The sequence below is a fragment of the Microtus oregoni genome, unplaced genomic scaffold (assembly GCF_018167655.1).
Source record: "Microtus oregoni isolate MIOR12 unplaced genomic scaffold, Mior012 000036F_ref0000092, whole genome shotgun sequence".
In the NCBI taxonomy this organism is placed as follows: domain Eukaryota; kingdom Metazoa; phylum Chordata; class Mammalia; order Rodentia; family Cricetidae; genus Microtus; species Microtus oregoni.
Genome location: NW_024543095.1, coordinates 2,702,939 through 2,722,020, shown reverse-complemented (window position 1 = coordinate 2,722,020; position 19,082 = coordinate 2,702,939). Strand labels below are relative to the sequence as shown.

At 48.7% G+C, this 19,082-nt stretch overlaps 1 protein-coding gene across 1 annotated transcript; it reads left to right on the top strand.

Moving 5' to 3' along the window:
- The first annotated feature begins 2,470 nt into the window (after nucleotides 1-2,470).
- Pcare (photoreceptor cilium actin regulator) lies at nucleotides 2,471-12,270 on the top strand. Its single transcript, XM_041631270.1, has 2 exons — nucleotides 2,471-6,363; nucleotides 10,740-12,270. Exons 1-2 carry the CDS (start codon nucleotides 2,711-2,713, stop codon nucleotides 10,927-10,929), a joined length of 3,843 nt encoding a protein of 1,280 aa, XP_041487204.1. The 5' UTR covers nucleotides 2,471-2,710; the 3' UTR covers nucleotides 10,930-12,270.
- The last annotated feature ends 6,812 nt before the right edge of the window (nucleotides 12,271-19,082 follow it).

Here is a 19,082-nt window from a genome sequence, read left to right as displayed (position 1 = left end):
CCACCAGCCCAGGAAGGTGACAAATAAAACATCTCACGGCCTAACATAGCTCACCCCCAGGCGCTGCTTCAGCCGGCCTTCCCTTGAGCTCTGCTTCAAATCAACAGACCTGGGAACTTGGCTAATGATGCACTCTGGGGCCCCAGCTGTGCTGGGCATGAGGCTCTGCACAGAGCCCCAGCAGTCAGGCTCCCGCTTATTCCAAGCAAGGGAGGTGGCTTCGCCGTCCATTCTGTTCCAAAGGCTTCCGGGCTGCCCAGAGCTCAGTTAAGCAAAAATGATGGAGGTGGGAATGCCAACTTCAGTCTCAGCGCCCTCGGGGGATGCCCAATGTGAATGTTCTTGTTCTATTATAAAAAGTTAAAACTGACAACGAACTAGTCATCCAAAAATGAGAAATGGTTAAATAGTAGCCCTCTGCAGAAAGATGGAACCATTATGTGTAAGAGGAGAGAAATGTCAGTGTGAAGCCTCAGGGAACCAGCCAGGTACCCAGCATAGGACCTTTCCATGTAGATGGGGATGGAGGAGGGGGGGTCAAAACAAGACAGATGTGGATTCAGAGGGCTCAGAATACGCTGTTGGCAGCTCTTCCAGAAACTTTCAGAAAAGATTAGGCCTTGATAAACCATTAGTTTCCAGGGGACTTTTCCTATTATAAGTGGTGTAGCATGGGCTTTGGGGGAGTAATAAAGTGAGTTGAGTGGTTATTTAGACCATTGATCCATTACACCCCATAAGAACCCAGCGGATCAAGTACCATTGTCTCCACTTTAAAGATGGCCTCAGCCAAGCATGGTGGTACACACTTATAATCCCAGCACTCAGGAGGCTGGGGCAGGAGGGTTGTGTGTTTCAAGCTAGCCCTAGCCACATAGAATGGCCCTATCTTTATTAAAATAAAGCAAAACAAAACAAAAATCCTCTTCCTCAGTAGAGTTAAATAGTTTTCTGACGTTCCCCCAACTCAACCTGCAAAGTTGTATACTGTAATTTTCATCTATCCAGAAGACTAAGACAAGACTATGGAAAGCCCAAAGCCAGCCTGAGCTACACAGTAAGGCCTGTCTCCAAAAATAAAACATTAATAATAATAATAATAATAATAATAATAATAATAATAATAATTTCCCCCAAATCAACCCATATCTCCCTTTGCCAAGCCTTATTTTCTAGAATATTTTGACAATACAACATGATGGTGTAGTCCACAAAGTTCACACCTGTGAACTGTGCAATCAAGCTAATAATAATAATAATAATAATAATGTTTTAAGTAAATTCCCTATTTCATGTTAGATGGCAGATTAGACATATCTGCTCTAGACTTCCCCAACAGCAAGGAATTAGAGCCGGATGTAGCGATACAAACTTTTAATCCCAGTACTCAGGAGGCAGAAGCAGGGAATCTCTGAGAGTTCACGGCCAGCCTGATCCACATAGCAAGATCCAAGCCAGCCAGGACTACATAGTGGGAAGGGGTGGGAAAGACTATGTAATGTGTTAGAATTATGTTCTTAGGAACAAATAACTCCACTGCCAAGGATTTGTTTGTTTTCCTATAAGGCAATTCAACAGAAAGTCTCTTCTCAGAGGAGCATGGCCCTGAGCCACTACAGGTTCTAATGACAAGGCATGAGCTTGTATGACGTTGACTTTCCCCGCCTTCCTCCTCCAGGCCAGGAAGCATACGCTTCCTCCTACCTGACTCCATTTTCTCTTTCTTTCTTTCTTTCTTTCTTATTTATTTTTCTGTTTTTATTTTGTTTTGTATTCAAGACTTGGTTTCTCTGTGTAGCCCTGGCTGTGCTGGAACTCACTCTGTAGACCAGGCTGGCCTTAAACTCAGATTTCTGCCTGCCTCTGCCTCCCAGATCCTGGGATTAAAGGTTTGTGCTACCACCGCCCAGGTTCTGACTCCATTTTCTATTGTCGCTTTTCTTGCTTATCCTGGTATTTTTGTTTTTTTCTTGCTTTGCTTTTGTTTTTAAGACAGCATTTTACTCTATAGCCCAGGCTAGCTTGGAACTCACTGTGTAACCAGACTAGCAATCCTCCTGCCTCAGCCTCCTGAATGGCAGAATTTCAGTCATGCACCACTGTGCCCAGCATTTGGGTCTTCCTGATAAGAGCAAACTGAACCCTTAGCTGCTTTGCCCTTATTAAACAGTGAAGGGCATGGCTTTTCCAGGGTTTATAATCAGCAAGCCCTCATTTCCCTCCCACAACATCTTGCCTAGCCTTTCACAATTATGGCTCATTTCTCTAGGTTTCCTATGGCAAGCATTGGAACAGAATTAAAGTATGAGCACGTGCAAAAATAATCTGCTTCCCAAGATAGTAAATGCTGAGAAGTTCTATATTAGAACACTCCCAGTGCTGACTGGCTGGGGCATGATTACCCTAATAAGCTTAGAGCTTCACTCGCCATCCACATCTGTCAGGGCAGGAGCAAAACACAGGTCCATAATCCATGAGCCTGGGGCCCGTCAGAACTGTTCCGCTGCTCACTAACAGCAGAAGCTGCAAAATTTAGGACTACGGCATGTCTTCCTCTTCATCGTGGCACGGGCTCCAAGTCTAGGAGTGTGTACCATGGACTCAGTTTGGACTGGCGTTGCCCGGATAGACTAGCCAGGGAGACTTCTGTCCCCAGTCCCAAGGATTCTCCAAAGACTGCAAAGGGAGAAGATGGTGAGAAGCTGAAACCATGGGGTGCACGCCATCACACAGTGTCCTTGTCAACAGCGTGGCCAAGAGTGGCATTCAGTTTTTTAAGAAGCCCAAAGCAATTTTGCCAGAAGGTCAGAGGGGCAGGCAAAAATGTCCCATCCCTTTGCTGGTTCAAAGTTCCACCTTCTGTGACCCTGGTTGGGAACCGCACCTGGGACAGAAGCCAGCAGAGGAGTCAGCGAGTTCCAAGAAGCCCCAAACCATGTCTGACGGTCTTTGTCAGCTCACAGAAGATATGGAAGGCCCAATTCCAGAAAGTCAAAGATTCCAGCTGAACATTCCACAAAGCCGCACCGCTGCGGACATGTCATTCAGGGCAGATGGCTCCCTCGGGATACAAGAAGCAGATTCTGCTTGGCGAGAGAGTGAGGAAAACATGCCCCAGGAGACCTCAAAATGGGACAACAAACCAAGGTGCCATCAGTCAGACAACCAGAGCCATTGCTACCAAACTATTCCTGAGTCAAAAGGCCAAGTGGACTTCCCTGAGCCCCTGGTAAAGGCCCACCAGCACACGTATGCCTATCTGCATGCTAGCCTCTCCAGATACGAAGCGATTCTGCGTCTCGTCCAGCAGGCCAGCCACACCTGGGAGCTGTTACAACCCATGCTCAGCTTCCTGCTGCTGTGTTTCCAGGAAGTCAGCCAGCTCCTGGGAGAAATCTCCAAAGATGGAGATGTGCTCCTCCAGGAAGTTAGAGGGGATCTGGCCTGGCCGTCCAGGACAGGTGAGCCCTGGGAACAGCCAGACCTCCTGCAACAGTTGCTGCAATACACAGTCAACAAGCTGCAGGTGGTCCACGGCACAGTGGCTGACCTCACTGGGACCTTGCTGGAGAGCTCCAGCAGCTGTCTCAGCACTGTGGCTAGCCACCTGAAGGGTAAACTGAACACCCAGAGAGGTATAGACGAAGGCCTCCTAAGGGCCCTGGGACAACTAGAGAGCCTGACCACGGGCCACGGTGACCCTGGGCTGCAGGGTCCACCCTTGTGCTCTGAGGACAGTGGCATCGGTGCCGACAATGAGTCTGTGCAATCCATGGAGAAGCTGGGCAAGCAAACCAGCTGGGACTTGGCAGCAGAGCCTGGTGAAGAGAAGCCAGGGACTGCACCCCAAGTGGAAGTCAGGGTGGCAGGGCATGCCTGGCAGAAAGGTCCATTTTGGACAGGTTCAGACAGACACCAAGACTGTCCCCTGTCGAAGCCTAGGATAGCGAAGGTTCAGCCTGTGGCACAGGATAAAGCTAGGCACTCTCGTGCCTCCAGCACCGGCTCAGAAGCAGTCACCTCCAGGCCTCCAGAGGCTGCCAAAAGCATTCTGCGGAGTTCCCTCGGGTTTGATACCCCTGTGCAAACACATTTTTCTCAGAGTTCTGGGTTGGTGGATGCTCCATCCCTGAGCGAAGATGAGGACAGCAGCCCGGAGGAGGAAGATGAAGTTAGCAGCACGGATCTGCATGCTGAGCAACAGAAAGCATCACCTCCAAGACCACGGTCCTCACCTCCCACCCGGGAAAGCCTGTTTCAGCCATATTCCAGGAAGCTGAGGAGCCCCCAGGCTCAGGAAATGATTCTGAAGATGAAAGAAGCCATCAGTGAAAGGATCAAGTTTGTCCCTGTGCCTTCCAGACCCCAGGACTGGGATGAGGAGGAGGAGAGGACAACAATAGTCCCTCCAAGACCTAACACAGCCTGTGGCAGCAGGAGGGCCCCTGAGAGACAAAGGAGGTCACAATCAGAGGGAAGTCTTAAGAGCCACATGGAAGACCCCACCCTCCAGGAGCTGAAGAGGGTTCAGACAGACCTCAGTCAGAGACTGGAGGTATTCTATGCCCTGGGTCATACACGGCAGAGGCAGAACAGGGAACAGCTTCTGCAACCCAGGACGTCAGTGCTGTGGCCCCCTTCCAACTGCAGGGTAAGTCCCAGTAGTACCATCAGCAAGTTCAAGGCCTCCCTCACCAAAAACTTCAGCATTCTGCCCAATCAAGACAAGAGCATCTTGCAAAGAGGTGGTCACCTCTCTGACCATGAGCAGCCCTGCCAGAAGAAGGCTGGGAAGCTGCCAAATGCCATTTTTTGTGGTGAGAAGAACAGTGGGGTTCCCAGGAACACTGAATGGGACATCAGGGACTGTCCCACCAGAACGTCAGTGAAGAAGCTCATTGAGGCCTTCAGTCCCAATGAAAGTCTGAGGATGCCAAGGGACTCCAGGAACTTGGGGTCAAGCCCCGGCCTCAGAAAGTGGGGGGTCCCTGCCATCCCTCCCAGATTTCCTATATACAGAGGGCTAGCCCCTCTGTATGCTAAGCCCCAAATTTCTCCAGCAGCAGGCAGAGAACCTCTCAGGGTGAGCATGGGCTGGAGGCCTTCTGCACCCTTTCCCCCCTTTCCCTCCCTTCCTACAGCAGAGGCATCCAATAGTGAGGACAACAGCTGGGAAGCAGAGGAAGACCTAGAGAACCTCCCCCCACCTCCTCTGGAAATCCTAATGGACAAGTCATTCACTGCTCTGGAACACCCCGAGAGAAGTCAGCCAGCACAGAGCCCAGTGGACGAGACCCTGGTACCAGGGCTGCAAGAAGCTGGCCCACCAAGGAAAACATGGGCTTCCCCCAAGCTGAGAGCCTCCATGAGCCCCATGGACTTGCTCCCTAGCAAAAGCACTGGCAGCTCCCTGAGGCTGCACAGCACTGGGCCAGGGATCATCAGGAATGTGGGCAATTCCAGAAAGCTGACCTTGGGCCTGAACTCCCAGCAAGCAGTGAGCTCAAGCCCAGAGGCAGAGGCTGGAGCTCAGATTCAGATACCAGAGGAGGATGCTGCAAGGCTCTCTGAACATGGCCAGAAGGCAAACCCTTGGCACCACCCTAACCCCACATCTGGGCAAAGCAAGACCTGGGAACCAAGCCTGGCCCGCTCTTCACAAGGTCCACACTCTCCAGAAGCATCCAGGAAGGGTCCAGAGAGAAGCCCTCCAGGGATCAGGAAAACCTCTCCCACGAGAGCACAGCGGGCATCCCCAGGGGACAGGAGGCTGCAGAGCCTCCCCTCCTCTAGTGGATTGTCCCAGCCAGGCCTCCCTGCGGTTCTCAGCACCCCTAGCCCACCTCTGAGCCCCAGGACACTGAGCCCACCAGCCATAAAGAAGTCAACGTCCCCACCATGTGGATACCTGCAGCTTAACCAAGCCCAGGAGAGCCCACCTGTCCATCGGACAGAAACAAACACTTCTTCCTCTGCCTCCTCATCATCTCCCTCAGCGTCTGCCTCTCAGGGCTCCAAGGAGACGAGTCACTTTGAGGATGGTGAAGCCACTATGACTAAAACACCCAGGAACAAGTGGTCCATATTCTGCCCATCTGCCTCCTCTCAGTTTGAAGCTAATTCGTCATTCTCACTATCCCTTCCAAGGACGCTACCAGAACCTGGAGGCCCCAACAGGGCCCCAACAGGAGGCTGGAGGGGCAGCTCAGGGTCACGACCGAGGGCAGATCCGCAGAGGAGAATGACTCTGAGAGCTCTCAACCCCTTGCCTTTCATCAGGACAGCTTCAGAACGCCAGCGCCAGCAGGCTCACCCTCTTCAGCTGCCCGGCTGCTCTTGGGAGACCCATCCTTGCCAAAGCAGGTAAGAGATGCCTGGCCACTGCCCAAGCAGCCGGGGTGGGCTCTTTGTACTGTCTAGGGTAGTGTTTTTCAAACTGTTCCAAAGGCAGACACAGTGGGGAAAAAAGAGATGAGATGCATTGGCCAGGACTCCCCTTGACCATGAACAACTGCGTTTTCAACCCTGCCCCAGTGGCTAGCTCACTGCCTGTCTGAGCCCAGAAGCCAGAGTCTGTTCTCTCTTCCCACAGAAGGTCTCTAACCATCAGGTACCAGACCCCTTTAAACTCTCAAAAATTTTGAGAACCCAATAGTTTTTACATATGTGAGTTACAACGACTATTTTTTATCCTAAGTTTGAACTGAGAAATATTTAAATATTTACAAAGAATATGCCCATTCCATATTTACACACAAAAAAAGTGTGTTGTTGTTGTTTTGAGATGGGGCTGGCATTAAATGCACAATCCTTCTGCCTCAGCCATCTGAGTTTTGGGATTACAGGAGGAAGAGAGGGAGGCAGAGAGAGAAAGAGAGAGAGAGAGAGATTTGATGAGAGTATTGCCATCTTGCATTTTGCAGACTTGTTGGTATCAACTGGTTTATTCTGACAGCCGGACTCTCAACTCTGCTTCTATAGGCCATACTGTGCATCCATGGATTCAAAACTCTCCCCACATTCCCAAGAGTGTGGACCAGTAACACCTTCGAATTACAGTGAAAATTGTAACACTCCCAGAAATGTCACTGAGATACCTAGGGGGTCCATAGACCCCATCTTAAAAACAGGTGGTCCTGAAAACAGGCAGAGAAATAGTGGAGTGGACTTCCCAGAGCCCTGAGGCCTTGGCTCCACTTCTCCATCAATTTCCAACGTCTGTAGGATGAGGGTGTTCATGAGCACGAGCTGTCCTTCCTGCCCATAGGAAGACTGAATGCCTAGCATGCCTGTCTCAGCAAAGACAAGTTGATCCATGCTATGGGGCCCAGCGTGCAGGCAGTTTGAGCACACTGCCACGGGGCCCGGGAGCCAGCAGAACCGTCCCATGGGCACAGAAAGGGCTCCTCTTCTTGATTGGTTGTTTAACAGAATACCCAGGGGTGGGTGTGGGGGTCGTATCAACCCAAGGTCTATTAGAGAAACACTCTACAGGACGACGGATGTAAGATAAGACGATGCTCCGACAGCAGCGTTGGCTCTGTCTGCAGTACTCACGGTCCTGTCGACCCACAGTTAATTTCTGCCGGGGTGATATGCATCACGGGCCTCACGATGTGTCCAGGCATAAATGGTAAATTTTTTTACAAAGTATTCAGCAGTCAATTTTAAGTAAAGATAGTATCTAGGGAAAGTTGTGTGTTGTAATAGTTCTGTAACCTTCCCCAGCCACTTGAAAGAAATGAAATATTGATTACTTTTTCGAGAATCTTAACGTCACACTGCCCTTTTCTTAAATCTAAAATGCACTTTCTACATGGCAAGCACGCTGGCTTTCAGCTAAGAACCTCGATAAACACTACCTACTCTGTTATTAGATTTCTAAAACTGTGCCCTTCAGGAGAAGAGCTTGAGAGAACAGGGACAATAAAGAGGCATTAATTAAAAATACTAACATTTTAAAGCAGCCGGGGCATAAAACTGCTCAAGAAGAAAATAATGCCCAGGCTTCTCCTCCAAATAGGGCAGCCTAGAAGACTGTTTTATGTTCTGAATCTCAAGTGTGTGTGTGTGTGTGTGTGTGAGAGAGAGAGAGAGAGAGAGAGAGAGAGAGAGAGAGAGAGAGAGAGGTTTTTGTAATGGCAAGGAGGCATACTTGTGACTTGAAAGCAGAGTCTGCTCAAGGTCAAGTTGAAGTCACTTACTACTTGCCCCCCATTCCCCTCCCTTTGGGTGTGGCTACACCCTGACGTCATTCAAAGTCTGAAAACACGAAGGGGAAATGCCTGTCTCCCACCAACCACCCTACACCAAGGTGTGCCTTTAGCATGTGGAAGCTGAAGGCCATCTGCAGTAAGAGCTCTGAGTCTTTGCCTCTGTACATACAGGGCACAAGTATAACTTTCTGCCATTCTACATATCAAAAAACCATACCAGGGGGTTAAGCATGGCTTCACCAAGACCACACGACAAGCGCCGAAGAACCAGACCGTGCTTCCAAAGCTGGGGCATGCGGGGATACACTAAGTCACACCCATGTGTCTTATAGCAGGCAGACTGGAGTGCCCTGGAGTTGTCTCTGACTTCATTTCCATTGCTCCACACTAGGCACAATCTGTTTTGTGGGAAAAGGATGATGTCTGTATCCTCCTGTTCTGGGGTACCTGGGGATCGGGAACAGGCCTTGGCAGCATCCCCAGGAAACTCAGCCACTGACCTTTGATTCTTTGTGTGTATGCAGAATCCCCAGGTGAAAATCCATCTCTAGCATCAGATATTGGAGTCCTTTAAACACCCCAGAAGCCTCTACCCCAGCGCTTCTCAACCTCCCTGATGCTGGGACCCTTTAATACGGTTCATGCTGTGGTGACCCTCAATCATAAAATTATTTTCACTGCTACTTCATGACTGTATCTTTGCTACTGTTATGAACCATATGTAAATATTTTTGGAGATAGTGGCTTGCCCAGAGGGGTCGTGGCCCACAGTTTGAGAACCACTGGTCTAGACTTTCTCCCCTACATGCAATTCTTCTCATCACTGCCTGGTCCCGATTGGTAAGAGAGGAGCATTGTGCAAGTCCCATGAGGTGCTTGGCTCAGGCTGCCCAGAGGCCAGCAGGGCAGGTGGCCAGTCTGTCTCCCTAACAGTTCCAGGAAGGGAGAGAACCTCAACCGCAGAGCGACAGCCTGTAAAATTAGCAGGCACCTGGACTCGGCTTTTCGCAAATAATGGAACTCGGGTGGGGCTGAGAAAGAATTTAGATCCAATTTTCATGCCACCGGATCCACCTTCACAAAGCAGCGCGTCTCCTTTCCCTCCTGCCAGCCAGGAACAAAGACTAGGGCATGGATAAAACACAACCTGTGTGTGCTTCCTAGTCCCTCGGGGTCTCGGGAAACGAAGAGAGGAGGCAGCTGTGAGCTGTGGACCCTGAGCACATTAAGGTAGAGCCCTGCAGCAGCCTAAGGCCATCACTGGCTCTAAGGCACAGTGGGCGCCTTGATCCACAAACATACGCATGTGTGCCTCTCTGTGCGTCCTCTTCTCTTCCCATCTTGGCCTTGCTCATATCCAAACACATGCTTGTTCACTGGTTTGACATCCCACGTGCAGAGCAAGCATACTTCATTATAAAGGGCAAGAGCGTGTTGTCATGGGCAGAATGAAGGGCCATATGGGCTATGCAGGTGGGAGGCAGGGCTCTGGTCCTGCTTTTGAAGTGACCAAGAGCTCTAACCAAGGCCCAGTTCTCTGAGCCCCAGGTACCCAACTACTGTACAATAGTTGATCCCTAGAGTCCCTTCTGGGTACAACTTCCTATAGCACAGCACCACAGAGACAGATTCCTGTTATCCTCTGAACTGTGCGCATGGGAATTGTGCGCACAGTTTTCCATTTCACTCAGTACTGGTACCTGTGAGTCCTGGCTATCTAGGTGTTATTCTGATTTCCAGTGTACAAAGGAAAAAAATCAGACTCAGTGGGATTGGTTGACATGCAGCAAGGCACACAGATGGCAAAAGCAAGAGCCAAGATTTCAGCTCAGGCAGCCAGACACCAGCCTTCCCTAAGCAATCCTGCTGCCAACCTGCCAGCAGCCGGCCCTGGGTGGTTTTCAGAGTTCGTCCTGTCTACCTAGGCTTGTTCCACCCTTTGTCACAGCCACGTCCCATTCTCTCAATGCATAGCCGGTTAGAGTTGGCGGTCTGCGAAGGTCCCTCCTCCTTTCATGGCCCTTAGGCATTGTACTCAGCACTGGGAAGCTCTAATCTAACCAAACACTGGGCAAGACTGGGCCAAGTGGTTCCTCTTCGATTCTATTCAAGAAAAGAATGACAATTGTACAAAGACGAGATGATTTTTTCCCCTCGCTTTTATTGTTGTTTTTAATTCAAGCAACTAAGCCTAGCTCTTTATTAAACAAGAAATGCATTAGAAAAACAAAATTAAACTAAATAAGGGCCCAATTCCCCCAGGCCTGTTCAGAGAGCTGCAGGAATCTAGACATAGAGGAAAAAGCATGAATGAACCTGCTGGGAAGTGCTGGGAGCTGGTTCCCAACACATCTAGCTAGACCAAGAACACAGAAAGGATAATCTAGCCTGACAAGTAAGAAATGGAAAGGCAGGGGGAGGGGAGGGGAGGGGAGGGGAGGGGAGGGGAGGGGAGGGGAGGGGAGAGGGGAACAGGGAAGGAGCGAGGAGTGTCTGATCTGTCACTGTACCTTCTCCTGGCAGCGGAAGCAGCAGTGAGGAGAGCCCCAAGCAAGAGCTCCCACCTTGGAATAATTCCTGTGCCCCAGAATTGCAGGGCAGTGGCACCAAGTGGGCATCTCCTTTGGAGCTCTGTGTGCTGGGTCATGGGCTGCAGCCAGAAGCTCGCATCAGCCGCAACCAGGACAGAGCCCAGCCAGAGTCACAACACTAGCAGAAAGAAGTGGCCTTGGCACGTGACCCGCTGATGCCAGTGACACTAGGACACGTGAAACAGTCATGAGGTGTTTGCACTGCTCCATGGACGGTGGGCAAACCGACTCGAACCGCGGTGTCTTGGAAAGACCTTGAGGATGCTCTGCCTAGCGGGCTGCAAAGTCTTCAGCAACAACTGGATTCACTTCGCAGCAATGATCCTGCTTTGCCTGGGGTTTCGATGTTAATGAAAACCTTAGCGCCTACAATAATACCCTTTATCTTTTCAAGCGCTGGCCTTAATTAGAGGGAAAATATATTCGTTCTTAGAGGGCCACGTGATAACCAGTGGTGATGACACCATTTAAACCACAACCATGAGTGAAATGGTATCCCCTGGATAAGAAAAGCAAAGTTGTGGGGAAGCGTCCCCAGGAGGGCACTGCCCCCCAACCAAGGCTCTTGCTGGAGTTCAGACAAATTAGAAGAACAAAGCACAAACAGGTACAATGTGGGTGGCCTTGGACTCTGCATTCTTCATTAAATTCCATTGCCTTTGGTTAATCTGTCACTGTACCTGCCTACAGCATAAGAAGTCATACAAACAGTGGGACAAGCTAAATTTTTTTTATTTGTCTTAAGGTTAAATGGCATGATGGTTAATGTTGTCAGCTTGACAGAATCCAGTACCACTGAAGAGGCAAGCCTTTGCTCACATCTGTGAGGGATTTTCTAGGTTGAGTTCGATGAGGTAGGAAGCTCCGCCCTACTATGGTTGGCACCTTTCCATGTGGGTTGGGAGGTTCAGATCCTGAACCTCAGAAAAGAGGAAGAAAACTAAAGACCATCATTCATTTCTTCCTGCTTCCTGACTGTGGATGCAATGTGACCAGCGACCTCCAGTTCCTACCACCCCATGATAGACTGCACCCCTCAACCTGTGACGCCAGGATCAACGCTCCTCCACGAAGACGCTTTTGTCAGGCTATTTTGTCCCATATGTGAGCAGGGAAACCAATTACACGTGGTTTGTCTCAACAACACAGCATTGAAGTCTCCACTCAAAGCTTTGTTTAGAAGCAAATTGCTCCTGACCCTGGAAAATGAGGCAGATTGGAACACCCATCCCCTCCCACCCACACCTTGCTTCTCCTGTTCATGCCCACTTGTGACCATACCACCCTTGACCTCAGTGTGTATCAAATTCTCTGGCTGAGCTAAACACCCACACACTCTGGGTCTGAGCAAACACAACTGAGCCTCCCAAACAAGAGGCCTGTTCTTTGCACCGGGTAGGGGCCCCGAGCCCAGAGATAGGGAGGGTATGAGGCATTCTCACAGACCTCCCCACCCCCCAAGATTCTTGCCAAGTTTATTCCTAGGTTATCTGCAGAGAAGTTCTGTTGGTGCTGGAAATAAAGCCAAGGAGCACCACTCCTGCCAAAAACCCTACTTCTTCCAATGAGCCAGATACTTGCTGCAAACCCTGGAATTTTTCCATCAGGAGCTGTGGAGTACTTTCTATTTAGAAAAGAATTTGCAGTGATTGGGTGATTCAATGCCTGCTCAGTGGGTTGTCAAAAGACAAGAATTCTCACCCACGGGTACAGCTAAGCAGGCTCAACTTCCCAGATCTGCCTCCAAGCTGAGGTTTTTCAGTTTGAGAAAATTACAGACCTCAAATCCTTTTTTGTTAAAATAGATTGTGGGCTCACGCACGTGTTATACTGGGTCCTGGAGCCTCCGCCTCCCTCCTACTTCTCCCTCCCCAGGATCAGGCTTATGAGTCTGACTACTTGAATCTCACCTGACCTGTCACGTGTTTTAGAACGAGAGTGGCAGGGCTTCAGGGACCCCCCCTGAAGCACCGTTGATGAAATGACCCGGAAGCACCGTGCTCACCCCTGTTTTGCAGGGCTACTGACTCGTGTTTGCTCGTGGGGCTGTGTTGACATCAGGGCAGTACCTGAGCCACAGGTGTAGTTCTGGGATGAGCCTAGAATGTGTTATCTTCCATTTGGGTACCACCCTAAGTGGTTGGGCGGGCAGCTTGGGAAACACAAAGGCAGGGCTGAGCAAGCAAAACACCTCCGAGCTAGCAGAAGCAAACAATGTCGGTAGCCTCTGAAAGTTTACCCATATGTGAGTCACTTTAGGCACCATGGTTCTAGGACCTAAAGCAGTATTTCTCAACCTGGGGGTTGCAACCCCTTTAGAGGTCACATATCAGATATCCTGCATACACTATGATTTCTAACCGTAACTGAATTACGCTTACGAAGTAGCAATGAAATACTTTTATGGTTGGGATTCATCACATCATGAGATATGAAAGGGTAGCAGCCTTAGGAAGGTTGAGAAACACTGGTTTAGAGGAAGATACCTGGGGATCTTATGAAATAAGGCAGAGCTCCGACTACTGGGATTACATAGACACATTCTGAATGAAACTGGGGTGTGGTGGTCTCTGTAAGCATCACGGCTGGCAAGAAAATGATCTGGATGGTGTAAGAAAGAAATCTGGTTCCGCTCAACCAGCTGGTTAGTCAACCAACACTTGGTCAAACTTGTGAAGTCTGATGCCAAGTGAATTATTTTTTACGGTAAAACTTTGAACAAACTTTCCCTCATGACAATTATCACAACAAAGCTTTAGGTGTGGCTACATCAAAACTCCTTTGCAAAGTACGTTCTTTAGCAAAGCCCCTTGTGAACTTCTCTACTAGAATGGGTTCTGTTGACTGAGAAACATTGCTCAGGAGTCTGGGCCTAGAGAGAAAGGGTTCACAATAAGCATCAGAATGGATCCTATTGACTGAGAAACGGTGCTCGGGATTTGGGGGGGATTTGGGAGAAGGCTGGCTCCATACACTAGCCCAAGATCACCAGGTCAGCAAACAACACTAACTCCAACCAGCATTTTTTAATGGATTTCTTCCATTGAAGAAAAAGGCTTGGGTGTTTAACAATTCTGGTTTCTCTAGTGCTGATTCATGAGCAGGTGAACCTCTTGCTTTTGTACACTGGGGTACTTGTGGGTATAACACAAGAGGATGTTTAAAGATCATAGCTTTGGAAGCCCAGATGTAAAGGCAAACCTGATAATCCTGGGGAAGGCAGATTACCAACCCAGGCCTCGCTCATCAAACAGCCCAACTATAGAAGTTCATTAGTCACTGAATGTCCCACGGCAGTGATGAGAGCTAGAAGTGACCAGCCTGAAACCAGGCGACATGCTGTATCATAGAGGGTCAGCACCCCAGACAACTTTCTGAAAGAGCCAGGTAGGAACTCCTGCTGTAACCATGAAAGTGCATGCTAGGGGCCTTCCAGAGAGTAAGGCTGCCTCCCCCAATCACAAACATGTGTGCATGTGCACGCATGCACACACACACATACACACACACACACACACACCATGCTACGCTGCAGGTAGCAAAGCCAGGGGACAGCAGCTTCTGTTCCTGCCATCAGTCATGGATGGCACTTTCTTACCCCTCTACAGGACATCCTTGTGCCCTGAGAGCCTTGATGACTTGCCATATGTCCCTACATGAGAGGCTCCAACTGCCACGAGGACCAGGAAGCAATGACAATATGTTGATGTGGTTCAGTGACCCACAGGATATGGGACTTCTAAGCCGTCTTCTACCAGAGCATGTCAGGAGAGTGTAGCATGAGGACCATGCTTGTCCGGGTTTCTGTCCTGCCCAGTTCCCACAGCCAGTAAGCCCCCAAAGAAAAATCACATAGACAGTCTATATTAGTGATAAACTGATTGGCCCATTAGCTAAGGCTTTGTATTAACTCTTACAACGTATATTAACCCATTATCCTGATCTATGTTAGCCACATGGCTTGGTACCTTTTTCAGCAGGGTAGATCACATCTTGCTTCTTCCGTGATCTGGGCAGGACTGTGGGTAGAGCTTCCTTCTTCCCAGAATACTCCTGCTCTCATCACCCTGCCTCTACTTCCTGTCTGGTTGACCCGCCTATACTTCCTGCCTGGCCAATCAGCATTTATTTAAAACATGATTGACAGAATACAGACAATTCTCCCACACCACTTCCCCCTCTTTTTTTTTTTTTAAAGCAAGCCCTCCATGTTACAGGAGAGAGTTGCCAATACTAAGGAGCTGGGAGCAGGAGAGGCAATGAAGTTCAAAGGTCAGGCAGTGTTGTGCTAACACCAGAGCAGATGGGTTGCAAGAAGTAAAGACTCGGTCATCATACAAACATCACCTAAGTAACCCATGAGTTAAACTCTGTACAAAAAGATTAAACCCATTTCAAGCTGCCAGGCTTATAGTATCAACTCAGCTATCCCTCCTGGAGACCAGGCCTTCCCCAAAGCCATGTCTACCATTCTACCATAGTAAGTAAATTCCTGGTAGCCATGAAGGGCAAGGTCAATCCCACAGGTTCTCAGATCCTTTTATCTATGCTTGTCCACTCTGTCAAAGAGTTGTGCCCTTGCTGGAACAAATCCACTTCTTTCGTTCAATAGGAAGACACAGTTTTTTGTTTACTTACTTAGTAATTACACCAATGAGCCCAACCCACCAAGCAAGCACTCAGAAGTGTACTTTTCCATAGTAGAATTAGAAACCAACAAGGAACATTGTTTTTATCTGTCATTCTTACACCAGACAAGGGGGTGTCTCCGTGGGGTACATCATACCCTATTCTTCTTTGGACCGACTCTCCTCTGTGGGTGCACACACAGCATTCATCCTCCATCTCTCAGAGCTGTAAGGAGGGAGGTATCGGCACGATTTTCACCCAACACATTTAGCAGCATAGCAAACAGATCTTCCCCAGGAGGAAAACACAATCTTTTCTTTCCATCAAAGCATTCACGAAGGTGGGGAAAATGGCGTAAATATTATTCTAGCAGAGCAGTAATAGCTCTTTTGCAAGTATAAATACAATCCTCACAATGAAATATAACATCTCTACAGGCTGTGCTGTTGTTTACTAGAAGCTGTATCTATTTTCCTTCCATATGTCACGTGCCCAGTCCAGATCCTCAACTATTCGAAACTGATAGAAATGCATGGCAGACAGACCAAAGAGATTTGCCCCTTCATTGCAAAGAGCTTATGCTCGGCGAGGCTCAATTCATAAATCCTACAGTGTGAATGAAAGGAGTTTTGAGAAATGTATTCTTTGTCTAAAATAAACCAGTGCTTTGCATGTACCAGAGGAGCTGGTACAGTGAATGATGCATGTTGACATGTTTGTCAATTGATCATCTGGTCGACCACTTACAGGCTGCCAAGCACCCACTCCGTCTTCCAAAGGAGATCTTTTCAAAGGTAATATATTTTTAAGTAGCCCCACATCAAAGATTTTGTTGAACCACCATAAAGTAAATGAGTTCTGAACCTGTAGTAACAGAACATGGTATATTGCGCTATCGTTTCCTTTCTGTGCCTGCCTAAAGTTTAAATAAAGTCCCATCAATCCATCCAGACATTTTTATGAAATGTAATTAAAGATGCCTTGCACAAGAGGAGGCGCAAACAGTTAACTCACTCTGCTCTCTAATTCAATTTTATAGAGGAGCTCGGATTCTACAGGCTTGGTTACACCCGTGGACTTCAGAAAGTCAGTTCGAGGATCATGGGTGGGCCTGGCATCAAGGGACAGTGATGTTCTACTGATCCGACAGCCAGGGTTCTAAATGCTGGTGTCCCAAACACCTTGGCAGTCTTGGTATTTCAACCAGCATCGGACCTCGGTTGTAATGGCACCGGCAGGACTTCATTCATAGCCAACTGGGGTAAAAATAACCAAGAACAGAGGAGAATTGGAGACGTGGAGAACAGGAGGTAGATGTGGCTCACTCTTTGAAAACCAAGATGGGGGGGGGGGGGGCACAGCTGTCTAATCCATCTTAGAGAACTCAGAATACCATTGACTCTCCTCTCTCTCTCTCTCTCTTTCTCTCTCTCTCTCTCTCTCTCTCTCTCTCGTGTGTGTGTGTGTGTGTGTGTGTGTGTGTGTATAATGTTCACAGATGTCTGTCTTTACTTCACAATTCTGGTTAAGAATTCATTCTCATGTTCCCCTTCTTTCCAGAGCTGCACTCTGACCCATAAAAAAGGGAAGAATGACTTTCAGAAAGCTGGGCCCAGTAGCCCAGTCGGTCCCAGCAGCAGAGAGGTGGAAAGAGAAAGATGTGAATATCAGACCAGACTGGGCAACACTGGCAGGTTCAAGTCACCCTAGGCTATATAACAAAACTTTGTCTAAAGAAAGAAGGAGGAAGAGACAAAGGGAAGGAAGAGGGGAGGAGAAAATGGGAATGGGGATGGGGAAGAAAATCAGTTGTCAAACTCACTAAGAATTGACTGGATTCTTTGAAAGTGTCCTTGGCATTCTGTGTGAAAATAATAAAAGATTAAAACATTTTGTTTAAGACTGTAGTTGAGCACTGGTCCTAGCATACAGCGGGGCAGGTTTGGGGAGGGGTTCTGGGGGTGCTGGGTCGTGCGAAAGAAAGACAGCCCTGCAGAAGGAGCTGGGGGAGGGGGTTTGTGCTCTCTTCCGGGACAGTCCGCCCCTGGGGTGGGGTGGGTTGGGGGTAAGGGGAGATGGGGAGAGAAAAGTTAGAAGGGAAGGAGGTCGGGCCTTGGGAAAGCAGGAGGATTGGGATAAAGGAAGGTTGGACAGGGGAGCACGGAACCACAATTCTTAGTTAAGGGAACCACTTTAGGGTTGGCAAGAGACCTGACCCTAGAGGGCCTCCCAGGTGCCCAAGCTGAGGTCCCCAGTTAGTTCCTTGGGCAGTTGAGAATAGGGAACCTGAAATGACCCTATCCTTGAGCAATACTGACGAATATCTTGCATATCATCATAGAACCTTCATCTGGTGATGGATGGAGATAGAGACAGAGACCCACACTGGAGCACTGGACTGAGCTCCCAAGGTCCCAATGAGGAGCAGAAGGAGGGAGAACATGAGCAAAGAAGTCAGGACCACGAGGGATGCACCCACCCACTGAGACAGTGGAGCTGATCTATTGAGAGCTCACCAAGACCAGCTGGACTGTGACTGAAAAAGCATGGGATAAAACTGGACTCTCTGAACATGGCGAACTATGAGGGCTGATGAGACGCAAAGGACAATGGCACGGGGGTTTGATCCTACGTAATGTGATGGCTTTGTGGGAGCCCAGCCAGTTTGGATGTTCACCTTCCTAGATATGGACGGAGGTGGGAGGTCCTAGGTCTTACCACAGGGCAGAAAACCCTGACTGCTCTTTGGACTGGAGAGGGAGGGGGAAAGGAGTGGGGGGAGGGGGAGAAGGGTGGGAGGAGGGGGCGTAGGGGGGGAGGAGGGGGAGGGAAATGGGAGGCTGGGAGGAGGTGGAAACTTGTTTTTTTTTTCTCCTTTTCTCAATAAAAAAAAAAGAAAAGCAGGGAGGTGGAGAGAGGGGAAGAGATACAGTCAAATGGGACATGGAGAAAAGTAAGTAATATTTCATTTAAAAAAAGTAGGACCAGGCCGGGCGGTGGTGGCGCACGTCTTTAATCCCAGCACTCGGGAGGCAGAGACAGGCGGATCTCTGTGAGTTCGAGACCAGCCTGGTCTACAAGAGCTAGTTTCAGGACAGGCTCCAAAACCACAGAGAAACCCTGTCTCGAAAAACCAAAAAAAAAAAAAAAAAAAAAAAAAAAAAAAAGTAGGACCAGACACAAAAGGTTTTTGCATCAAAAAACAACCATCTAGAATGTAACTCCTAAAATTTACTTCAAAACATGTTCAGAGGATATACAATTTCCCAGAAACAAATTCTTTAAGAAAATGAACTAGCACCCGTGGGACACAGTAGCACATGACCGCTACTCCAGAATTCAGGGGACTGAGGCAGGATTACCCGGAATTCAAAGGACCCAAAGAAAGGATGTTCAAAATCAAGCAAGTAGTAGAGACAAGTATCTGAAGCATATGACTTAGTGTCACAATACTGATATAAATTAAAATGTATAATCAATTACTAAGAAAAAAAAACATTTTGTTTAGAGATACAAGTCTTCATGTCAAATATACCAAACGGGGAAATTAAGTTCCTAACTCCCATTTATCTGAAGCAGAATCTTGGGGAGCTCTATCCATCACAAAGATGGTCAGCAATTACTTTGGCCCCTAAATGTCCTCCCA

What these genes read in the sequence shown, in the direction of transcription:
- Pcare (XM_041631270.1), top strand. Translation starts at nt 2,711, where the DNA reads ATGGGGTGCACGCCATCACACAGTGTCCTTGTCAACAGCGTGGCCAAG. An exon ending in ACCCATCCTTGCCAAAGCAG is followed by an intron (nt 6,364 to 10,739) that starts GTAAGAGATGCC and finishes TTCTCCTGGCAG; the next exon opens with CGGAAGCAGCAGTGAGGAGA.